Below are 18,354 nucleotides of genomic sequence, written 5' to 3' on the forward strand. Positions count from 1 at the left end.
TGGTACATTGCGTGTTCATATCACGTCGGGGTCACTATTAACATTTTATTTATTTATTTATTTATTTATTTATTTATTTATTTATTTATTTATTTATTTATCTTTAACTTATTTGTTTAATTATTTATTTATTCATTTCACCCATTCATTTTATTTTATTATTTTATTTACTTCTATTTATTAATTTTTCATTCTCATTTCATTCATTTATTCATTTATTTCATTCGTTAATTAAATCGTTTTATTTATTTTATATATCTGATTTCATTTATTTATCTTCAGTTTATTTATTTATTTATTTATTTATTATTGATTTATTTACTTATCTTTAACTTATTTGTTTAATTATTTATTTATTAATTTCACCCATTCATTTTATTTTATTATTTTATTTACTTCTATTTATTCATTTTTCATTCTCATTTCATTCATTTATTCATTTATTTCATTCGTTAATTAAATCATTTTATTTATTTTATATATCTGATTTTATTTATTTATCTTTAGTTTATTTATTTATTTATTTATTTATTTATTTCATGGAGTCATTCATTCGTTGTATTTATTTTATTTATTCTTTATTTCTTTATTCATTTATTATTTATTTATTCATTCTCTCATTTCATTTATTTATTCATTTCTTTCATTCGATGATTTATTCATTATTTTTATTTATCTCATGTATATTAGCCTATTTATTTATTTCATCGACTCATTCGTTGTATTTATTTTATTTATTCTTTATTTCTTTATTCATTTATTATTTATTTATTTATTCTCTCATTTCATATATTTATTCATTTCTTTCATTCGATGATTCATTCATTATTTTTATTGATCTCATGTATATTATTTATTTATTTATTTATTTATTTATTTATTTATTTATTTCATCGACTCATTCGTTGTAGCCTATTTATTTTATATATTCTTTATTTCTTTATTCATTTATTCTCTCATTTCATTTATTTATTCATTTCTTTCATTCGATGATTCATTCATTATTTTTATTTATCTCATGTATATTATTTATTTATTATTGATTTATTTATCTTTAACTTATTTGTTTAATAATTTATTTATTTATTTATTCATTTCACCCATTCATTTTATTTTACTTTATTTTATTATTTTATTTACTTATATTTATTCAATTTTCATTCTCATTTCATTCATTTATTTCATTCGTTAATTAAATCATTTTATTTATTTTATATATCTAATTTTATTTATTTATTTTTAGTTTATTTATTTATTTATTTCATCGACTCATTCATTCGTTGTATTTATTTTATTTATTCTTTATTTCTTAATTCATTTATTATTTATTTATTTATTCATTCTCTCATTTAATTAATTAATTTATTTATTCATTTATTTATTTATTTCATCGACTCATTCGTTGTATATATTTTATTTATTCTTTATTCATTTATTATTTACTTATTCATTCTCTCATTTCATTTATTTATTTATTTATTTATTTCATTCGATGATTCATTCATTATTTTTATTGATCTCATATATATTATTTATTTACTTGTTTATTTACTCATATATTTATACTGGCGAAGTTAAATCGATAAGATGACATCTTATGCTCCACCAGGTCACGAAATACAGCAAGCTGTGGAATTCAGCGAAAAGTAAAAAGAGCAAAAACTAACATATTACAAACTAATATTACAAGTAATAACAACATTGACACTATAAAAAATGAAAATAATACCACAATAGATAAAAGTAAAATACAGATCCATAGATGAAATATATAACATACTCAATCCAACTAGTACAAATAGCTGAGAGGGAAAACAGTCATTCATTTTGTACGAGTTCGTTAATAACAAACTCCCTAGTTACCATTTCATTAATAACTTCATTGTTGTTGACTTTGACGTTTATACAGTAAAATTGAGAAACATTCATCAGATTAATGTGATATATTAATATTTATTTCCTTTTCTAGTAAATAAGTAACACATAAATTATTGTATGTAAGTCGGGAATTATTAATAATAATAAATATACCTTGGGCAACTTACGAAACCGGGACCATAGACCCTCGCTTTAGCAAATCTGTTGCCCTCGGTGCTTAATTATCAACAGTAATCTCACTAGAGGTTTTGGTTTATCTAGAGAAAATCAAAACTCGAGTGGGATTTAAATGACTATTACACGATTAGAAGAAAGTATATAAAGATTAGAAGTAACGAAGTACTCCAATACAATAAAATATTAATTGACTTACGAAAATACAACTGTCTTCAAATGTATTATTGTACCATCTCAACATTACGCTAGATGGCAGTAGTGTTTTATGATTATATTTTCTTGTTATCAGTTGTGCCAACTATGGAATCTTCATTGAAGTCTGTGGACGGTTACTAGTTAAGAAGGCTTTGTTGATTCAGTTTCATTTGGCAAAAAAACAAATGCTAGGGTAGTGATAAAAATAAACAAATGCTAGGGACGCGATGAAATTGAACAAATACTAGGGACGCGATAAAATTGTGCGATAAGCAGCCATGATTGGTTGAAGGAGTCCTTTCGTACCGTTTTATTGGTCAAAAGTAGTGTGGCGTAGTAAAAGTGTAATAGTCAACATAATAGCATTGATACATAAATAGCTATTGTCTCCCGAATCCATTCGAGAATTAATTCTAATTACTGCACAATCAGTACATTAATAATTTCAGTGATTATATTCAGTATTTAAACTCTCTTTTTAATTTGTAATTTTCTTATTGTTTCAGAGAATGGCAGCCCTGAATTTGACCGATTTATCAGTTTACTTGGCGACAAGATACGGCTTAAAGGATGGGACAAATACAGAGGCGGGTTGGACGTGAAAGGTAACAGACTGCGCCACTGTAGTTGAGTTTTTAGTTTCTCACAGCACCGCATCTTTTCATGTTACCTTTTCACCATCATCTCAGAAATACGGAAAACGGAAATATTGAAACATTAAGATAAACATAAGTGGAAGTAGAATAGAAATAGAAAGAAAAACGTGTACAAAAAATGAACAAATGAGGCGCTCAGCGCACAAAGACCCAGCCCACAAATTATATTTTCACTTTTTATAACATTGAAAATTAAACATAACGTAACCGTTAACTTAAGAATATAAACGTTACGGTAAAATCAAGAAGTCATACCATCATTCACGATGGGAACATAAACATAACAGCAAACATACTTGGTAACCATGGAAACATAACAAGACTCCATTTTCTCATATTCTGTAGTATACTTCAGCGCTCCACGATTGTGTTCTGTCTGCAAATGACGTAAGCATAAGCAAGAAAGTTTGGAGTTTGCAGACTTTCATGTTAACGTCTTACGGTAATGTTTATGTCAATGCTTATGTGAATCATTGTGAATGATCCCATTTGGTAGCCTGGGCGCAAACTTCTGTGTTTATGTTAAGGTTATGTTTAATTTTCATTGTGAATGAGCCTTAACTCTTTTATAACAATGCGAGAAATGCGATACAGAAATGAAATTTGTGCTGAAATCTCACGAAAAACAGGGATGGCTGTTAGACCAATCTACACTTTGAAAAGCACAATATGAGGAGTTCTTTAAGGCAATAAACTCATTATGAAAATGTTTTGGTTGGGTCATTTGTGCGTTGAGCGCCTCAAGTATGCATAAACGTTTGAAATGACTTTTTGACGAAATTTTCAATTCTTTGTTTTTGTGTCATTTGATAGCTTGATATGTCCAGTTTCAGAAAATATATAGTTTATGATGATTCCGTCATCCCAATAACAATAAAAAATATTTAAAGGGTCTGTGCGCGCGCATTCTCGCAGGTAAGGGGCGTGACAGTGAACTGGACTTGATGTTTCTATCATTTCCCAATTTCTCCTTTTGAATTTCCGGGCTTTTTGTTTTGGCTGTATTATTTTTCATACATGCCTGAACATTTGTACCTTAAATTAAACACAGATGGCAGGTTAATCACTGCACCACATGTGTTATTGTTGTTATATGAGCATAAGGTGAATAGTGAGTTTAATAATTAATTCTGGTGAATGGGCAACCTACGCAATTCCAGTTATGAAAGGAAACGTGCAATCCGTGGAAATAAATATGTTACCGTACTAAGGAAAATCGTAGCAGTGTTGTACATATTGAAAATACAGCTGTAAATAATTCTAGTAATAGTGCCTCTTCTTCCAAAATTAACAGCAGTAATATAATTTGTGATAGTATTAGCGATAAGTAGGTCACTTGCCGTCGAGAGAAAAGTAGGTCACTTACCATCCAGCGAAAGTAAGTCACTTGCCATCCAGCGAAAGTAGGTCACTTGCCATCCAGCGAAAGTAGGTCACTTGCCATCGGGGGGAAAGTAGGTCACTTGCCATCCAGCGAAAGTAGGTCACTTGCCATCGGGGGAAAATAGGTCACTTGCCATCCTGCGAAAGTAGGTCACTTGCCATCGAGCGAAAGTAGGTCACTTGCCATCCAGCGAAAGTAGGTCACTTGCCATCGGGGGGAAAGTAGGTCACTTGCCATCCAGCGAAAGTAGGTCACTTGCCATCGGGGGAAAATAGGTCACTTGCCATCCTGCGAAAGTAGGTCACTTGCCATCGAGCGAAAGTAGGTCACTTGCCATCGAGCGAAAGTAGGTCACTTGCCATCGGGGGGGGGGGGGAAAGTAGGTCACTTGCCATCGGGGGAAAGTAGGTCACTTGCCATCCAGCGAAAGTAGGTCACTTGATATCGGGGCAAAGTAGGTCACTTGCCATCGGGGAAAAGTAGGTCACTTGCCATCGAACGAAAGTAGGTCACCTGCCATCCAGCGAAAGTAGGTCACCTGCCATCCAGCGAATTACGGTACGGTATGGGATTAATATTCCACTCAGTACTTTCTGCCTGTGCTAAATACTTCATTCAATGGAGTCTCAGATTCTACTTCTTCTTTTACAGTTACGTAGAAACTATCCACAGTTTACATTTTTGGTGATTTTAATATGGCATATGTGTAAGCAAAAAAATAAGGTACCAGTAAAAAAAAGTTTTACAATAAACATAACATAAGTAGTAGACTATATTTTATTGAACACTTATTTCAGTAAAGACCCATTGTAATAACAATATTTTTCATGCAATACCTAGCAAAATAACCCATTTTAATAATAATAATAATAATAATAATAATAATAATAATAATATAATACTAAGATTTCTTTAACAAGTTCTGTACAATGTTGGTTGTTTGTCTTGCAGTCCTAATGAATATATCTGTTATTAAAAACATCAAAAATAATTTTATTTGCTTCAATTATGCTGTTTAGTATATTACCAGTGAAACTTTTTTTTGTTTGCTGAGTGATATAATTATGTGTCATTCTTTTTGATTTCAACCATTTCTTGCTGTTTATCAAGACTTTCCTTCAGTGTCATATTATATTGCAGTCATTTGGATAGAATTTTTTTCTGTGCCATTGCAACTGGTAAGCTAGCTTGCTTAGGAATTTCGTGCTTTCTTATTCAATTTTCCTTTTATATTTAGCTTCATATTTCTCTAATCGTGTTATTAATGTTGGAACTTTAATCTCAGGTGATATGACTGGGCGCTATTCAGTGTACACCATCTACGAAGGCCACGAAATTATGTTCCATGTGTCTACGTTACTTCCGTACTCCAAAGACAATCGACAGCAGGTAAATTTGTTTTCCTATGGTGAAAATTCTTTCCATGTAATATGTTGATGAAAAATGATCTTATTTTTCACATTAGAACGATGCCTATTAATATAGAAATCCTTTCTATATTAATATCAACGTAAAGAAACTAATTTCTTATATTGCATTTTTTTACGTTTTTGAACTAATAAGACATTTTTATATATTTTTTTCGGCATTTTTTTGGTCATTTTTAATACTTTTAAGAAGTTTTAGATCATTTGGAATGCATTTTACTTTCTTCTTTACCGATAGGTCTGTTAAATCATTTTCTAACCAAATAGTTCGAGTAGTAATTACCTACTGAATAAGTGAATAACAGTGAAGTTTGAGTTTTATAGTTTGGAACAGACTCTAAAGTCCATCCCTCATTCCACTGAAGGTTTCACTTCACACAATAGAAGTAATATAAAATGCTTGACAGCAGCTTAGTTTAAGTGAGGGCTTTGACTGCTACTGTTCTTTTGTCAGTACGAGGGTGTCTTTAGAATTTATGTTTGGAAGAATGGAAACTTTCACCATGTCCTGGACAGGACGTAGTGTCCTCAACATGGTTCAGAAGGGATGTCTACTGTAGTAGACAGTATTTTTAACACAAAGATTGCAAGAATGCACGCTGCGCCCACAATTTGTTTTGTCATTCACACTCCCTCATCTGGAAGATCTGGTAACAAAAGTGAAGCACGGAAGGAGGAAGAGACGGAGAATGAAGGCACTGACATGGACCATCCCTGATTGAAACACATTGTAAACTCTCATTAAAATCTATAATTTTCCCTTAAAACCTTCATTTTATTGCATGTTCTTTTCCTTTATCTTCGCCAAATTCCAGGAAGTTGCCTCCTCTCTCCGAGATTTGCAGGGCAGTCATTGAAACAAGGTGACTAATTTTTAAGAAGTTGTGGTGCGAGTACGGTGAATAATATTTAAATATGATTTTCTTTTAATTTTATGTCATTTTTCCATTAGTTTTACGGCATTTTAATGATAATTTTAAGTAGAATTTTAGGTCAACATCCGCCTCCTATTTATTATTTATTCTAACCTATTTACCTTTCAGCAAAATAATATTACTATAAGTTACAATGTTTTTCAAAAGTAAAGCATAATATTGCATCTTGTAAAAAAATCTGACTCATCAAACCTTGTATTTAGAAATAATTATTTTTAAGAAAACAAAATTGCAAGATGTTCCATCCTGCCACCCTGCCAGATACTCACCCAATTTTCTCCAGGAACATTTTAGTGAATGCATAATTTCCCGTGGAACATTTTCCTTATCCATTGCATTCACCACCTTACACCATTCGATGTGTGTGTATGGGGTATGTTGAAGGAATCAATTTTTCGACAGAACCCGCCACAATTGTGGAATTACGAGGAAAAATCGTAGAGTTTTTTGCCACTTGCAATAACCTACATTTGCAAACATGTTTCGAAATCTAGTAGAGTTTTTTGCCACTTGCAATAATCTACATTTGCAAAAATGTTTCGAAATCTAGTAGAGTTTTTTGTCACTTGCAATAACCTACATTTGCAAACATGTTTCGAAATCTAGTAGAGTTTTTAGCCACTAACAATAACCTACATTTACAAACATGTTTCAAAATCTACGCCAACATTATGAGTATTGTTTGGAACTTGATGGAAAGCATTATTTTGAATATGTTTTTGTAGAGAATGTTAGAGAAAAGTGATCCATATTCATATCTTCATGTTTATTTATATGAATTGTATAAATTTCCAGTTTTAAAAAACATTTTCTGTACTATTTGTTTTGGCACGTACTGTACTTCTCCAATGATGAATCTCAAATTGTTTTCATTTTCTTACGTTCATCTATAAACCATTGAGCATCTAAATTATCCATTTCTTTCTCTAAAATGAGTCTTTTACTTCAGCTAACACAATAATTCTACATGATTAGCTGGAAACCTTTATGTAACTGGAATGAAATGATGCTAAAGAGTGGTTGGCAACACTGATGTCTAAACAGACAAACGGCGCATTCGCATAAATTGACCAGTAAGATGCCATGTACTTAGAAGGGTTACTGCTACGTTTAGCTGCTGGTTTTCTCTAGTACACGAAGGCAGGTCCTTCAGACCGCGACAACTTACAGACGCAAGATAATGAATATAATGGCCTATTTGGTCCATTTGATTTAGAGAACTGAATTTTTATTGCCATCATATGCTCTACGACACAAAACACATTCATAAAATGAGTTGACCGCGTATCCTAGCAACGTTTTTGTCCTTATTGGGTTGTTTTGTTTGACTAAAATATTAAGAAACTAGCCGTACCCGTGCGCTCCGCTGCACCTGTTAGAAATAAATATAAAGTAATTACATAATTAAAATAGGACGTTTGATCCAGGGAACATTCGTGTTTGTTAGAAGAATAAATCGTTTAATATGCTACTTAATTTAAATTGTATTTAAATAATTAAAATGCGGTCATTTTGGTCCTGAGAGCAATCATTTGGTGCAATGACAATAATTCCTTTAACATGTTTCTTAATTGTTTGTTGCATGCAACCATAGTTTAATGAAGATTGACATATCATTTAGTTTTAATGTGTATATTTTATATTACTTGCTATATGTTTCAGAAGTTACTGTAATAACATTGTAGAATTATGTCCATCTAGAGAAACTACAATTTCCAATGGTGAATATAATTAAACAATTAATTAGCTCGATATTACTTCATACAAACACAGAAACATTCTCTGTAGGCTATGTTTAATAGCTTTCGATTGTTGTTGTCCAAGTCCCTTATAGACGAAGTCATTTGTTTTTATTTCAGTACAGCGCCTTAGATGGCATTGTTATTGTAATTTTAAAACTCATTTATCTCATTAAATATCAGTCCTATTAAAATATTGTATAGAATAAAATTTATCGGAAATTATTTTTAAAGAAACTTTTGTTATGTAACATTTTTCATGAAAATTAATAATAATGGAGATATTTCGATTTATATAATCCAGTCCCCCTTATAACCCCCCTTTTAAATAAAGTATTTTTAATGCCATATAGTCTAAAATCTAAGTTACAACGAACTTAAGGTTTCAAGATGGTTAATTATACATGTTAACACCAATTATTTTTGGAAAATCGAAAATTACCAGAAAAATTTTGGCTACAGATTTATTATTAGTATAGATTTTGGTAGAGTGATAGAGGAAACGTCAGCAATCTGTGCAATAATGTTACCAAAAGATGTGCAGATCTTGTACAAGGCAGGTTTGAACTGAAATCTTACATGTAGAGAGTTCCTTATGTTGATGTTAAGCTCATTCCATTCATTTTAATGTGCAGGTGGAACGCAAGAGACACATCGGCAACGACATTGTCAACATCGTATTCCTGGACGGAGGAACTTCTCAGATGAACCACTTCAATCCTTCCTTCATCAAATCGCAGTTCACACGTATCCTTCAATGCTAAAAGAATAGTCTAGCATATCACTTAGCAATTTCTAATTTGAAGACCCATCCTCTCTTCCCTGTTGCATGCATTCCAACTCTTATCTTCTACATAATATCTTTCATCAGGACGTCTACAATGTTGTAAGTTACAAGATTAGTTCCTGCTAACTTTTATGAAGACACGCTCTTATTATTATTTTTACACAAACACTTAAGTCCCAGTAGTATTTCTCAACCTGGAATGCTCATTCATGAGCACATGTTGTAGATACAGGTTGAACTATAAGCAATATCATTAATTTCAGGGGGTTATTCTTTGAGATAGTTGAAACAAAAAAGTTTACAGTGAAGCCTCTCATTTACGGACATCGAAGGGACATAACAATCTGTCTGCATCTGGGAGGTGTCCTTTATTGGGAGGGAGGCTCCCCACTCTAACTGTGAATTCATAATATACATTATGTATCCCTTCACGCTTTAAATGAAATATATTACTGTAGTTTAATTCTAAATACAGTATTGTACAGTAAATTCGTTGCAACTTTGAACTATAGTAGATAAGATCGGAAAAGGAAAGTACAACTGTGCCAAGCAATTTTATTCTAGGTGTACAGTTATGCAGTACTGTAATTTACAGTTTTCAACTTAACCTTTACATTCAGGTGTCATGTCTCTGGAAACAGTACAACTGATTGAAGTGAAGAGAATAATCCTACTAACCCTATCATGTGTCGAATACAATTTCACGATAGTGGAAACCTTAGACCCATCAGACAGGTTAAATTTCATGACTGGTTATCCATCCGCTTCCAGCTAACAAGGGGTAGCCGGCTGGGCCACTGGTAGCCTACGAGACCCTTATTGTCTTCTTTCATGTGAAGGAATTTCTGTACAGTTCTCAAAACTAAATTTTCCATTTTTGTAACACATTAGGTCTTGAAATCCAAGTTCTGTCCGCAGTCAGGAGGTAAAGCAAGTTTTAGGACTGTGAAACAGCTGTCCCTGTCCGTGTCTGAGAGTGTCCGTAAACGAGAGTTAAATTTATCATTATTTCTATATTATTTCAGTTGAGACATAAAATTCTGCCCGTATTTGAGGAGTGTCCATATCATGGAGGTTTCCATAAGGAGAAATTTCACTGTAATACAGTTTTACTCACTTTTGCTTCCTTTTCGAGATAAAAATTGTTTCATATGAAATATTTCATAGCGTGTTTTGGGAAAGTCATTGAATGAATCCCCAGTATTCCCACTCAGTTGAAGATGATAATAAATGATTGAAAGAATTTAATTTTGTCCTTGAAATGTTAAGAAATTTGTTCTGAACAAATGTAACTTTTCGTTCTGCAAAAGAATTTTTCAATTTTATATTAGTTATGCTTGAGTTATTAATTCTGACACTTATTCTATTGATTTCAGGGCATCAGGAATTTTTAGTTCTGATGATTCTAAATTAATTTTATTAGCATGATGATGATGATGATGACGAAGATGACAATGACGAGAGTGATAAAATTACTCTTTTTTTCTTTCCTTTACCGAGGAACTTTCTTTGTCGAAGACAATGCTTATGTCAACAATTTTGTCAACATCTTGAGCATAATAGTATATCCTTAACATGCCTCCAGACGTATTTGCGCTGGTGACGTATTCTGCCGAAGACAACAGCTACCGACTGTCGCTCTTCTCGGAAGAATCCGTCCCCCTGTTCGGGCCATCACTGCCCTGTCCACCTGTGTTCAGGAATGCCCAAGAGTTCAGGGAATTCCTCATAGTAAAACGCAAGTTCAAGCCACTACCTTCAGCTTGTACATTTGTGTGTAATGGTTATGAACACTTACTGTTAAGCTAAGTTACTCTATGTTGGGTAAAAGTTAGGGTTGCCAGATTTGTTTTAGGGGAAAAAAGGGAAGATTTTTACAAAATGGAGAAATAAAAAAAGAAAGAAAAACTAAGAAAGAAACAAAGGAAAAGGAAAGAAATTAATAAAGGAAGAAACAAGCACATAAAGAAATAAAAAAGAAAGAAGGAAACAATGAAAATATAAATAAATACAAAAGAAAGAAAAAAAGAAAGAAAGAAAAAGGAAAGAAACTAATAAAGGAAGAAACAAACAAACAAATAAAGAAATGAAAAAGAAAGAAAGAATTAATAAAAAAATAAATAAATACAAAATAAATAAGAAATAAAGAAAGAAATAAAAGAAAGAAAAAAAGAAAGAAAGAAAGAAAAATGAATTAAACAAAAAAGAAAGAAAAGGAATAAAAAAGAAATGAGAAAAAAATAAAAAGAAAAACGAATGACAAAAGAAACAAAAAGGAAGAAAAAATAAATAACTAAATAAAAACGAAAAAAGAAAGAAAGAAATATGCGAACTTTTATAAATATAGTAGCATATAATTTAATGTTCGAGATATAAGGCTATTATCATTCTTAACTTTATTTGAGATATTTAACATAAAATACATGTACAGAATCCGTATGTTACGTCTACACATATAAATGTAATGAAACCATTCATACCTAATTTAACAGATGATATGGCAGCCTGAAATAATTTTGTATTATTTTTATTCTCCAGGATAAATTCTCTGCATGACTCAAGTTGACAAATCACTTATAATTCAACATTTACAAAGTCCACAGAAACTTATTTCTTATATCAGACCACTTAAACTTTATTAAAGAGAAAACTCTTTGAACAAAGGCATAGCCTGATATACTGAACAGAAAACAAGTGCAATATTTGAAACTTTTGTTACACTCACTTCAGAAAAATATATCAGCCTGCTTTTAAATAACAGTGTTTTCCTTCTCCATGTAACTATGCAATTTTTCTTTAATTCCAAAACTTTTCAAACAGTTCTTGAGAGTTAACAAGATTCTGCAAATAAAAGAGACTTACAGTAACTTCAAAGTCACAATATTGGATTTTAAATATAGGCCTATTAAACTCCGTGTTAAAAAATATATTGGCGGGCGGACTAGATAGCCCTCAAATTATGGAATACGTATTTTAAGGTAAAAAAAAAACGTAAGAATACGGAAAAATGTATAATCTGGCAACCATCGTAAAATTGTATGGTTGTTTTCCATATATGTGAAGTGTGAGGAACTGTTACATTAACATAGGTCTACAAATTCTTCAATTTTTTATTAACTTAAGGATGTTTCAGGTACAAAATTTAAAAAAAAAATGATCAGTGTTATTTTTAAATAAACTATAATATTTTAAGAGTAGACTATGTTGTTTAAATGGGAGAACTATACATGCTTACAGTGATTCATTAAAATATGTTTAGTACTTTTTCATTCATCAGGTAAACACTATTTGGATGAACAATGTTGCTCTACAAATTTTCATAATTAAAGAATAATTATTAGGTTTTCAAAAAAACATTAAAGTAGTTTAGTGATGTAAATATGGTGTGCATTAAGCATGTCAATTTTTATTTCTAAAGAACCTATACAATGTAAAACAAAATGTTGATCATAGTAAAATTATACTATAGCAAAGTATAAGTTAAAAGCTTAGATCTAGAGTCGCTCGTCGAAGTCTGATCCAGTTCACGTACATACATATACATAACACAGACACCACGGTATTGAAAGTAAGTGTTACGGAGATTGTGTTGAAGTAATAACTGTGTCTTATTCCAGTGATAAATGGAGAGAAGGCTGCGTTCAACACCCCCACATTCGCCCAGAAGAGGGAGCGCACTCTGGACATGCTCATCAAGGACTTGTTCTCCGAACATATGAACGACGGCAGAGGGGTGAGCACGACTTTAATTCCTTCTGTAAAATATAAGAACACATAGTGAGAAGGACACAGAGAGAGAGAGAGGAAGATACACACAGTGAGAGACACAAAACGAGTAAGAGACACACACAGAGACGCAGGGAGAGACAAACGAACATAGAGAAGGAGAAAAACAACCAGGGACACAAACCCGTAAAGAACGAGAACCACAAGCAGAAAGAAAGAGATTAGATGAAGAGACAGAGAGATAGGAACAAACATATATGCACACAGATACAAGGATAGAGATACACGCACGCAGACAGAGAAACACATACAGGGAGAGATAAACACAAAGGAAGAGACATAAACAAAGGAAGAAACACACATATAGAGAGATATACATACACAGGTAGAAATACACACAACAAGAGACATACATAGGGAGCTATACATACAGAGGGGTGTGCACATACACAGGAGGAGAAACACAGCGACAGAAGCACTTACAGGGATATACACAAATGGCGAGACACACAGGTGTAGACACAAACACAGGGAGACACACACAGGAAGACATATACACAAAGGAAAAGACACAAACAGAGGGAGAGAATCGCATACGAAAATATACAAACCAAGAGACAGACACACGAAGGTAAAAACATAAACACAGGGAGAGAAACACATACGAGATATACACACAAAGCAGGCATACATACAGGTAAAGTCATAAACACCAGGAGAGGAAAACATACTGAGATAAACAAAAAAAAAGGGGGAGAGACAAACAGGTAAAGACACAAACATAGGGAGAGAAAAATATACTGATATGAACAAAAAAAAGGGAGAGACAAACAGGTAAAAACACAAACACAGGCAAAGAAACGCATACAGCGGTATACAAAATAAGGCAGAGACACATATATGTAAGGAAATAAACATACAGGAATAGACACACAAAAAGAGTGACACACATTGGGAGATGCACATACAGTGAGAGAATAACATACACAAAGGGGAATACACAAAGGAAGAGAAAAACAGACAGAGAACGACGGACACATTGGGAGAGACAAACAGAAAGGAAAAGACACACATATTGGTAGAGGCACACACAGGGAGAGACAAGGGGAGAGGCATGATGTAGACAAAGAGGAACACACATAGGCAGAGACAAACAGAAAGGAAAAGACACACACATTGGTAGAGGCACACACAGGGAGAGACAAGGGGAGAGGCATGATGTAGACAAAGAGGAACACACACAGGGAGAGACAAACAGAAAGGAAGAGACACACGCATTGGTAGAAACACACACAGGGAGAGACAAGGGGAGAGGCATTATGTAGACAAAGAGGAACACACACAGAGAGAGACAAACAGAAAGGAAAAGACACACACTTTGGTAGAGGCGGCCACAGGGAGAGACAAGGGGAGAGACATGATGTAGACAAAGAGGAACACACACAGGGAGAGACAAACAGAAAGGAAAAGACACAAGCATTGGTAGAGGCACACACAGGGAGAGGCAAGGGGGGGCATTATGTAGACAAAGAGGAACACACACAGGGAGAGACAAACAGAAAGGAAAAGACACACACTTTGGTAGAGGCGGCCACAGGGAGAGACAAGGGGAGAGACATGAAGTAGACAAAGAGGAACACACACAGGGAGAGACAAACAGAAAGGAAAAGACACACACTTTGGTAGAGGCGGCCACAGGGAGAGACAAACAGAAAGGAAAAGACACAAGCATTGGTAGAGGCACACACAGGGAGAGACAAGGGGAGAGGCATTATGTAGACAAAGAGGAACACACACAGGGAGAGACAAACAGAAAGGAAAAGACACACACTTTGGTAGAGGCAGCCACAGGGAGAGACAAGGGGAGAGACATGATGTACACAGAGGAACACACACAGGGAGAGACAAACAGAAAGGAAAAGACACACACTTTGGTAGAGGCACACACAGGGAGAGACATGATGTAGACAAAGAGGAACACTCACAGGGAGAGACAAACAGAAAGGAAAAGACATACACTTTGGTAGAGGCACACACAGGGAGAGACAAGGGGAGAGATATGTTGTAGACAAAGAGGAACACCCACTTGGAGAGACAAACAGACAGGAAAAGACACACACTTTGGTAGAGGCACACACAGGGAGAGACAAGGGGAGAGGCATGATGTAGACAAAGACGAACACTCACAGGGAGGGACAAACGGAAAGGAAAAGACACACACTTTGGTAGAGGCACACACAGGGAGAGACAAGGGGAGAGGCATGATGTAGTCAAAGAGGAACACTCACAGGGAGAGACAAACAGAAAGGAAAAGACACACACTTTGGTACAGGCACACACAGGGACAGACAAACGGAAAGGAAAAGACACACACTTTGGTAGAGGCACACACAGGGAGAGACAAGGGGAGAGACATGATGTAGACAAAGAGGAACACACACAGGGAGAGACAAACAGAAAGGAAAAGACACACACTTTGGTAGAGGCACACACAGGGAGAGACAAGGGGAGAGACATGATGTAGACAAAGAGGAACACTCACAGGGAGAGACAAACTAACAGGAAAAGACACACACATTGGTAGAGGCACACACAGGGAGAGACATGGGGAGAGGCATGATGCAGACAAAGAGGAACACTCACAGGGAGAGAGAAACAGAAAGGAAAAGACAACAATTTAGTAGAGGCACACACAGGGAGAGACAAGGCGAGAGGCATGATGTAGACAAAGAGGAACAGTGACAGGGAGAGACAAACAGAAAGGAAAAGACACACTCTTTGGTAGAGGCGCACACACAGGGAGAGACAAGGGAGACACATGATGTAGACAAAGAGGAACACACACAGGGAGAGACAAGCAGAAAGGGAAAGACACACACATTGGTAGAGGCACACACAGGGAGAGACAAGGGGAGAGACATGAAGTAGACAAAGAGGAACACACACAGGGAGAAACAAACACAAAGGAAAAGACACACAGTTTGGTAGAGGCACACACAGGGAGAGATAAGGGGAGAGACATGAAGTAGACAAAGAGGAACACACACAGGGAGAGACGAACAGAAAGGAAAAGACACTCACTTTGGTAGAGGCACACACAGGGAGAGACAAGGGGAGAGGCATGATGTAGACAAAGAGGAACACTCACAGGGAGAGACAAACAGAAAGGAAAAGACAATCACTTTGGTAGAGGCACACACAGGAAGATACAATGGGAGAGGCATGATGTAGACAAAGAGGAACACTCACAGGGAGAGACAAACAGTAAGGAAAAGACACACACTTTGGTAGAGGCACACACAGGGAGAGACAAGGGGAGACACATGATGTAGACAAAGAGGAACACTCACAGGGAGAGACAAACAGTAAGGAAAAGACACACACTTTGGTAGAGGCACACACAGGGAGAGACAAGGGGAGAGACATGATGTAAACAAAGAGGAACACTCACAGGGAGAGACAAACAGTAAGGAAAAGACACACACTTTCGTAGAGGCACACTCAGGAAGAGACAAGGGGAGAGGCATGATGTAGACAAAGAGGAACACTCACAGGGAGAGACAAACAGAAAGGAAAAGACAATCACTTTGGTAGAGACACACACAGGAAGATACAATGGGAGAGGCATGATGTACACAAAGAGGAACACTCACAGGGAGAGACAAACAGTAAGGAAAAAACACACACTTTGGTAGAGGCACAGACAGGGAGAGACAAGGGGAGAGGCATGATGTAGACAAAGAGGAACACTCACAGGGAGAGACAAACAGAAAGGAAAAGACAATCACTTTGGTAGAGGCACACACAGGAAGATACAATGGGAGAGGCATGATGTAGACAAGGAGGAACACTCACAGGGAGAGACAAACAGAAAGGAAGAGACACACACTTTGGTAGAGGCACACACAGGGAGAGACAAGGGGAGAGACATGATGTAGACAAAGAGGAACACCCACAGGGAGAGACAAACGGAAGGGAAAAGACACACACTTTGGTAGAGGCAAACACAGGGAGAGACAAGGGAAGAGACATGATGTAGACAAAGAGGAACACACACAGGGAGAGACAAACAGAAAGGAAAAGACACACACTTTGGTAAAGGCACACAGGGAGATACAAGTGGAGAGACATGATGTAGACAAAGAGGAACACTCACAGGGTGAGACAAACTAACAGGAAAAGACCCACACTTTGGTAGAGGCACACACAGGGAGAGACAAGGGGAGAGACATGATGTAGACAAGAGGAACACTCACAGGGAGAGAGAAACAGAAAGGAAAATACACACACTTTGGTATAGGCACACACAGGGAGAGACAAGGGGAGAGACATGATGTAGACAAAGAGGAACACTCACAGGGAGAGACAAACAGAAAGGAAAAGACACACACTTTTGTAGAAGCACACACAAGTATATACAGGGAGAGCCATGATGTAGACAAAGAGGAACACTCACAGGGAGAGACAAACAGAAAGGAAAAGACACACACTTTGGTAGAGGCACACACAGGGAGAGACAAGGGGAGGGGCATGATGCAGACAAAGAGGAACACTCACAGGGAGAGACAAACAGAAAGGAAAAGACACACACTTTGGTAGAGGCACACACAGGGAGGGACAAGGGGAGAGACATGATATAGACAAAGAGGAACACACACAGGGAGAAACAAACGGAAAGCAAAAGACACACACTTTGGTAGAGGCACACACAGAGAGAGACAAACTAACAGGAAAAGACCCACACTTTGGTAGAGGCTGCCACAGGGAGAGACAAGGGGAGAGACATGATGTAGACAAAGAGGAACACTCAAAGGGAGAGACAAACTAACAGGAAAGACACACACATTGGTAGAGGCACACACAGGGAGAGACAAGGGGTGAGGCATGATGCAGACAAAGAGGAACACTCGCAGGGAGAGAGAAACAGAAAGGAAAAGACACACACTTTGGTATAGGCACACACAGGGAGAGACAAGGGGAGAGACATGATGTAGACAAAGAGGAACAGTGACAGGGAGAGACAAACAGAAAGGAAAAGACACACTCTTTGGTAGAGGCGCACACACAGGGAGAGACAAGGGAGACACATGATGTAGACAAAGAGGAACACACACAGGGAGAGACAAGCAGAAAGGGAAAGACACACACATTGGTAGAGGCACACACAGGGAGAGACAAGGGGAGAGACATGAAGTAGACAAAGAGGAACACACACAGGGAGAAACAAACACAAAGGAAAAGACACACAGTTTCGTAGAGGCACACACAGGGAGAGATAAGGGGAGAGACATGAAGTAGACAAAGAGGAACACACACAGGGAGAGACGAACAGAAAGGAAAAGACACTCACTTTGGTAGAGGCACACACAGGGAGAGACAAGGGGAGAGGCATGATGTAGACAAAGAGGAACACTCACAGGGAGAGACAAACAGAAAGGAAAAGACAATCA

General features: G+C 35.7%; 1 protein-coding gene across 6 annotated transcripts in view; it reads left to right on the forward strand.

Annotated features, from left to right (window-relative positions):
* LOC138713870 (GTPase-activating Rap/Ran-GAP domain-like protein 3) overlaps positions 1-18,354 on the forward strand; it is an 878,969-nt gene that overhangs the window by 813,104 nt on the left and 47,511 nt on the right. For all 6 annotated transcript variants that reach the window (XM_069846337.1, XM_069846338.1, XM_069846343.1 and 3 more), the window contains 5 exons: positions 2,757-2,855; positions 5,576-5,679; positions 9,027-9,138; positions 10,764-10,916; positions 12,796-12,911. In XM_069846337.1, the coding sequence (XP_069702438.1) occupies positions 2,757-2,855; positions 5,576-5,679; positions 9,027-9,138; positions 10,764-10,916; positions 12,796-12,911 (584 nt within the window). The remainder of the gene's footprint in view (positions 1-2,756; positions 2,856-5,575; positions 5,680-9,026; positions 9,139-10,763; positions 10,917-12,795; positions 12,912-18,354) is intronic.

Source organism: Periplaneta americana, chromosome 14 (assembly GCF_040183065.1).
Source record: "Periplaneta americana isolate PAMFEO1 chromosome 14, P.americana_PAMFEO1_priV1, whole genome shotgun sequence".
Classification (NCBI taxonomy): domain Eukaryota; kingdom Metazoa; phylum Arthropoda; class Insecta; order Blattodea; family Blattidae; genus Periplaneta; species Periplaneta americana.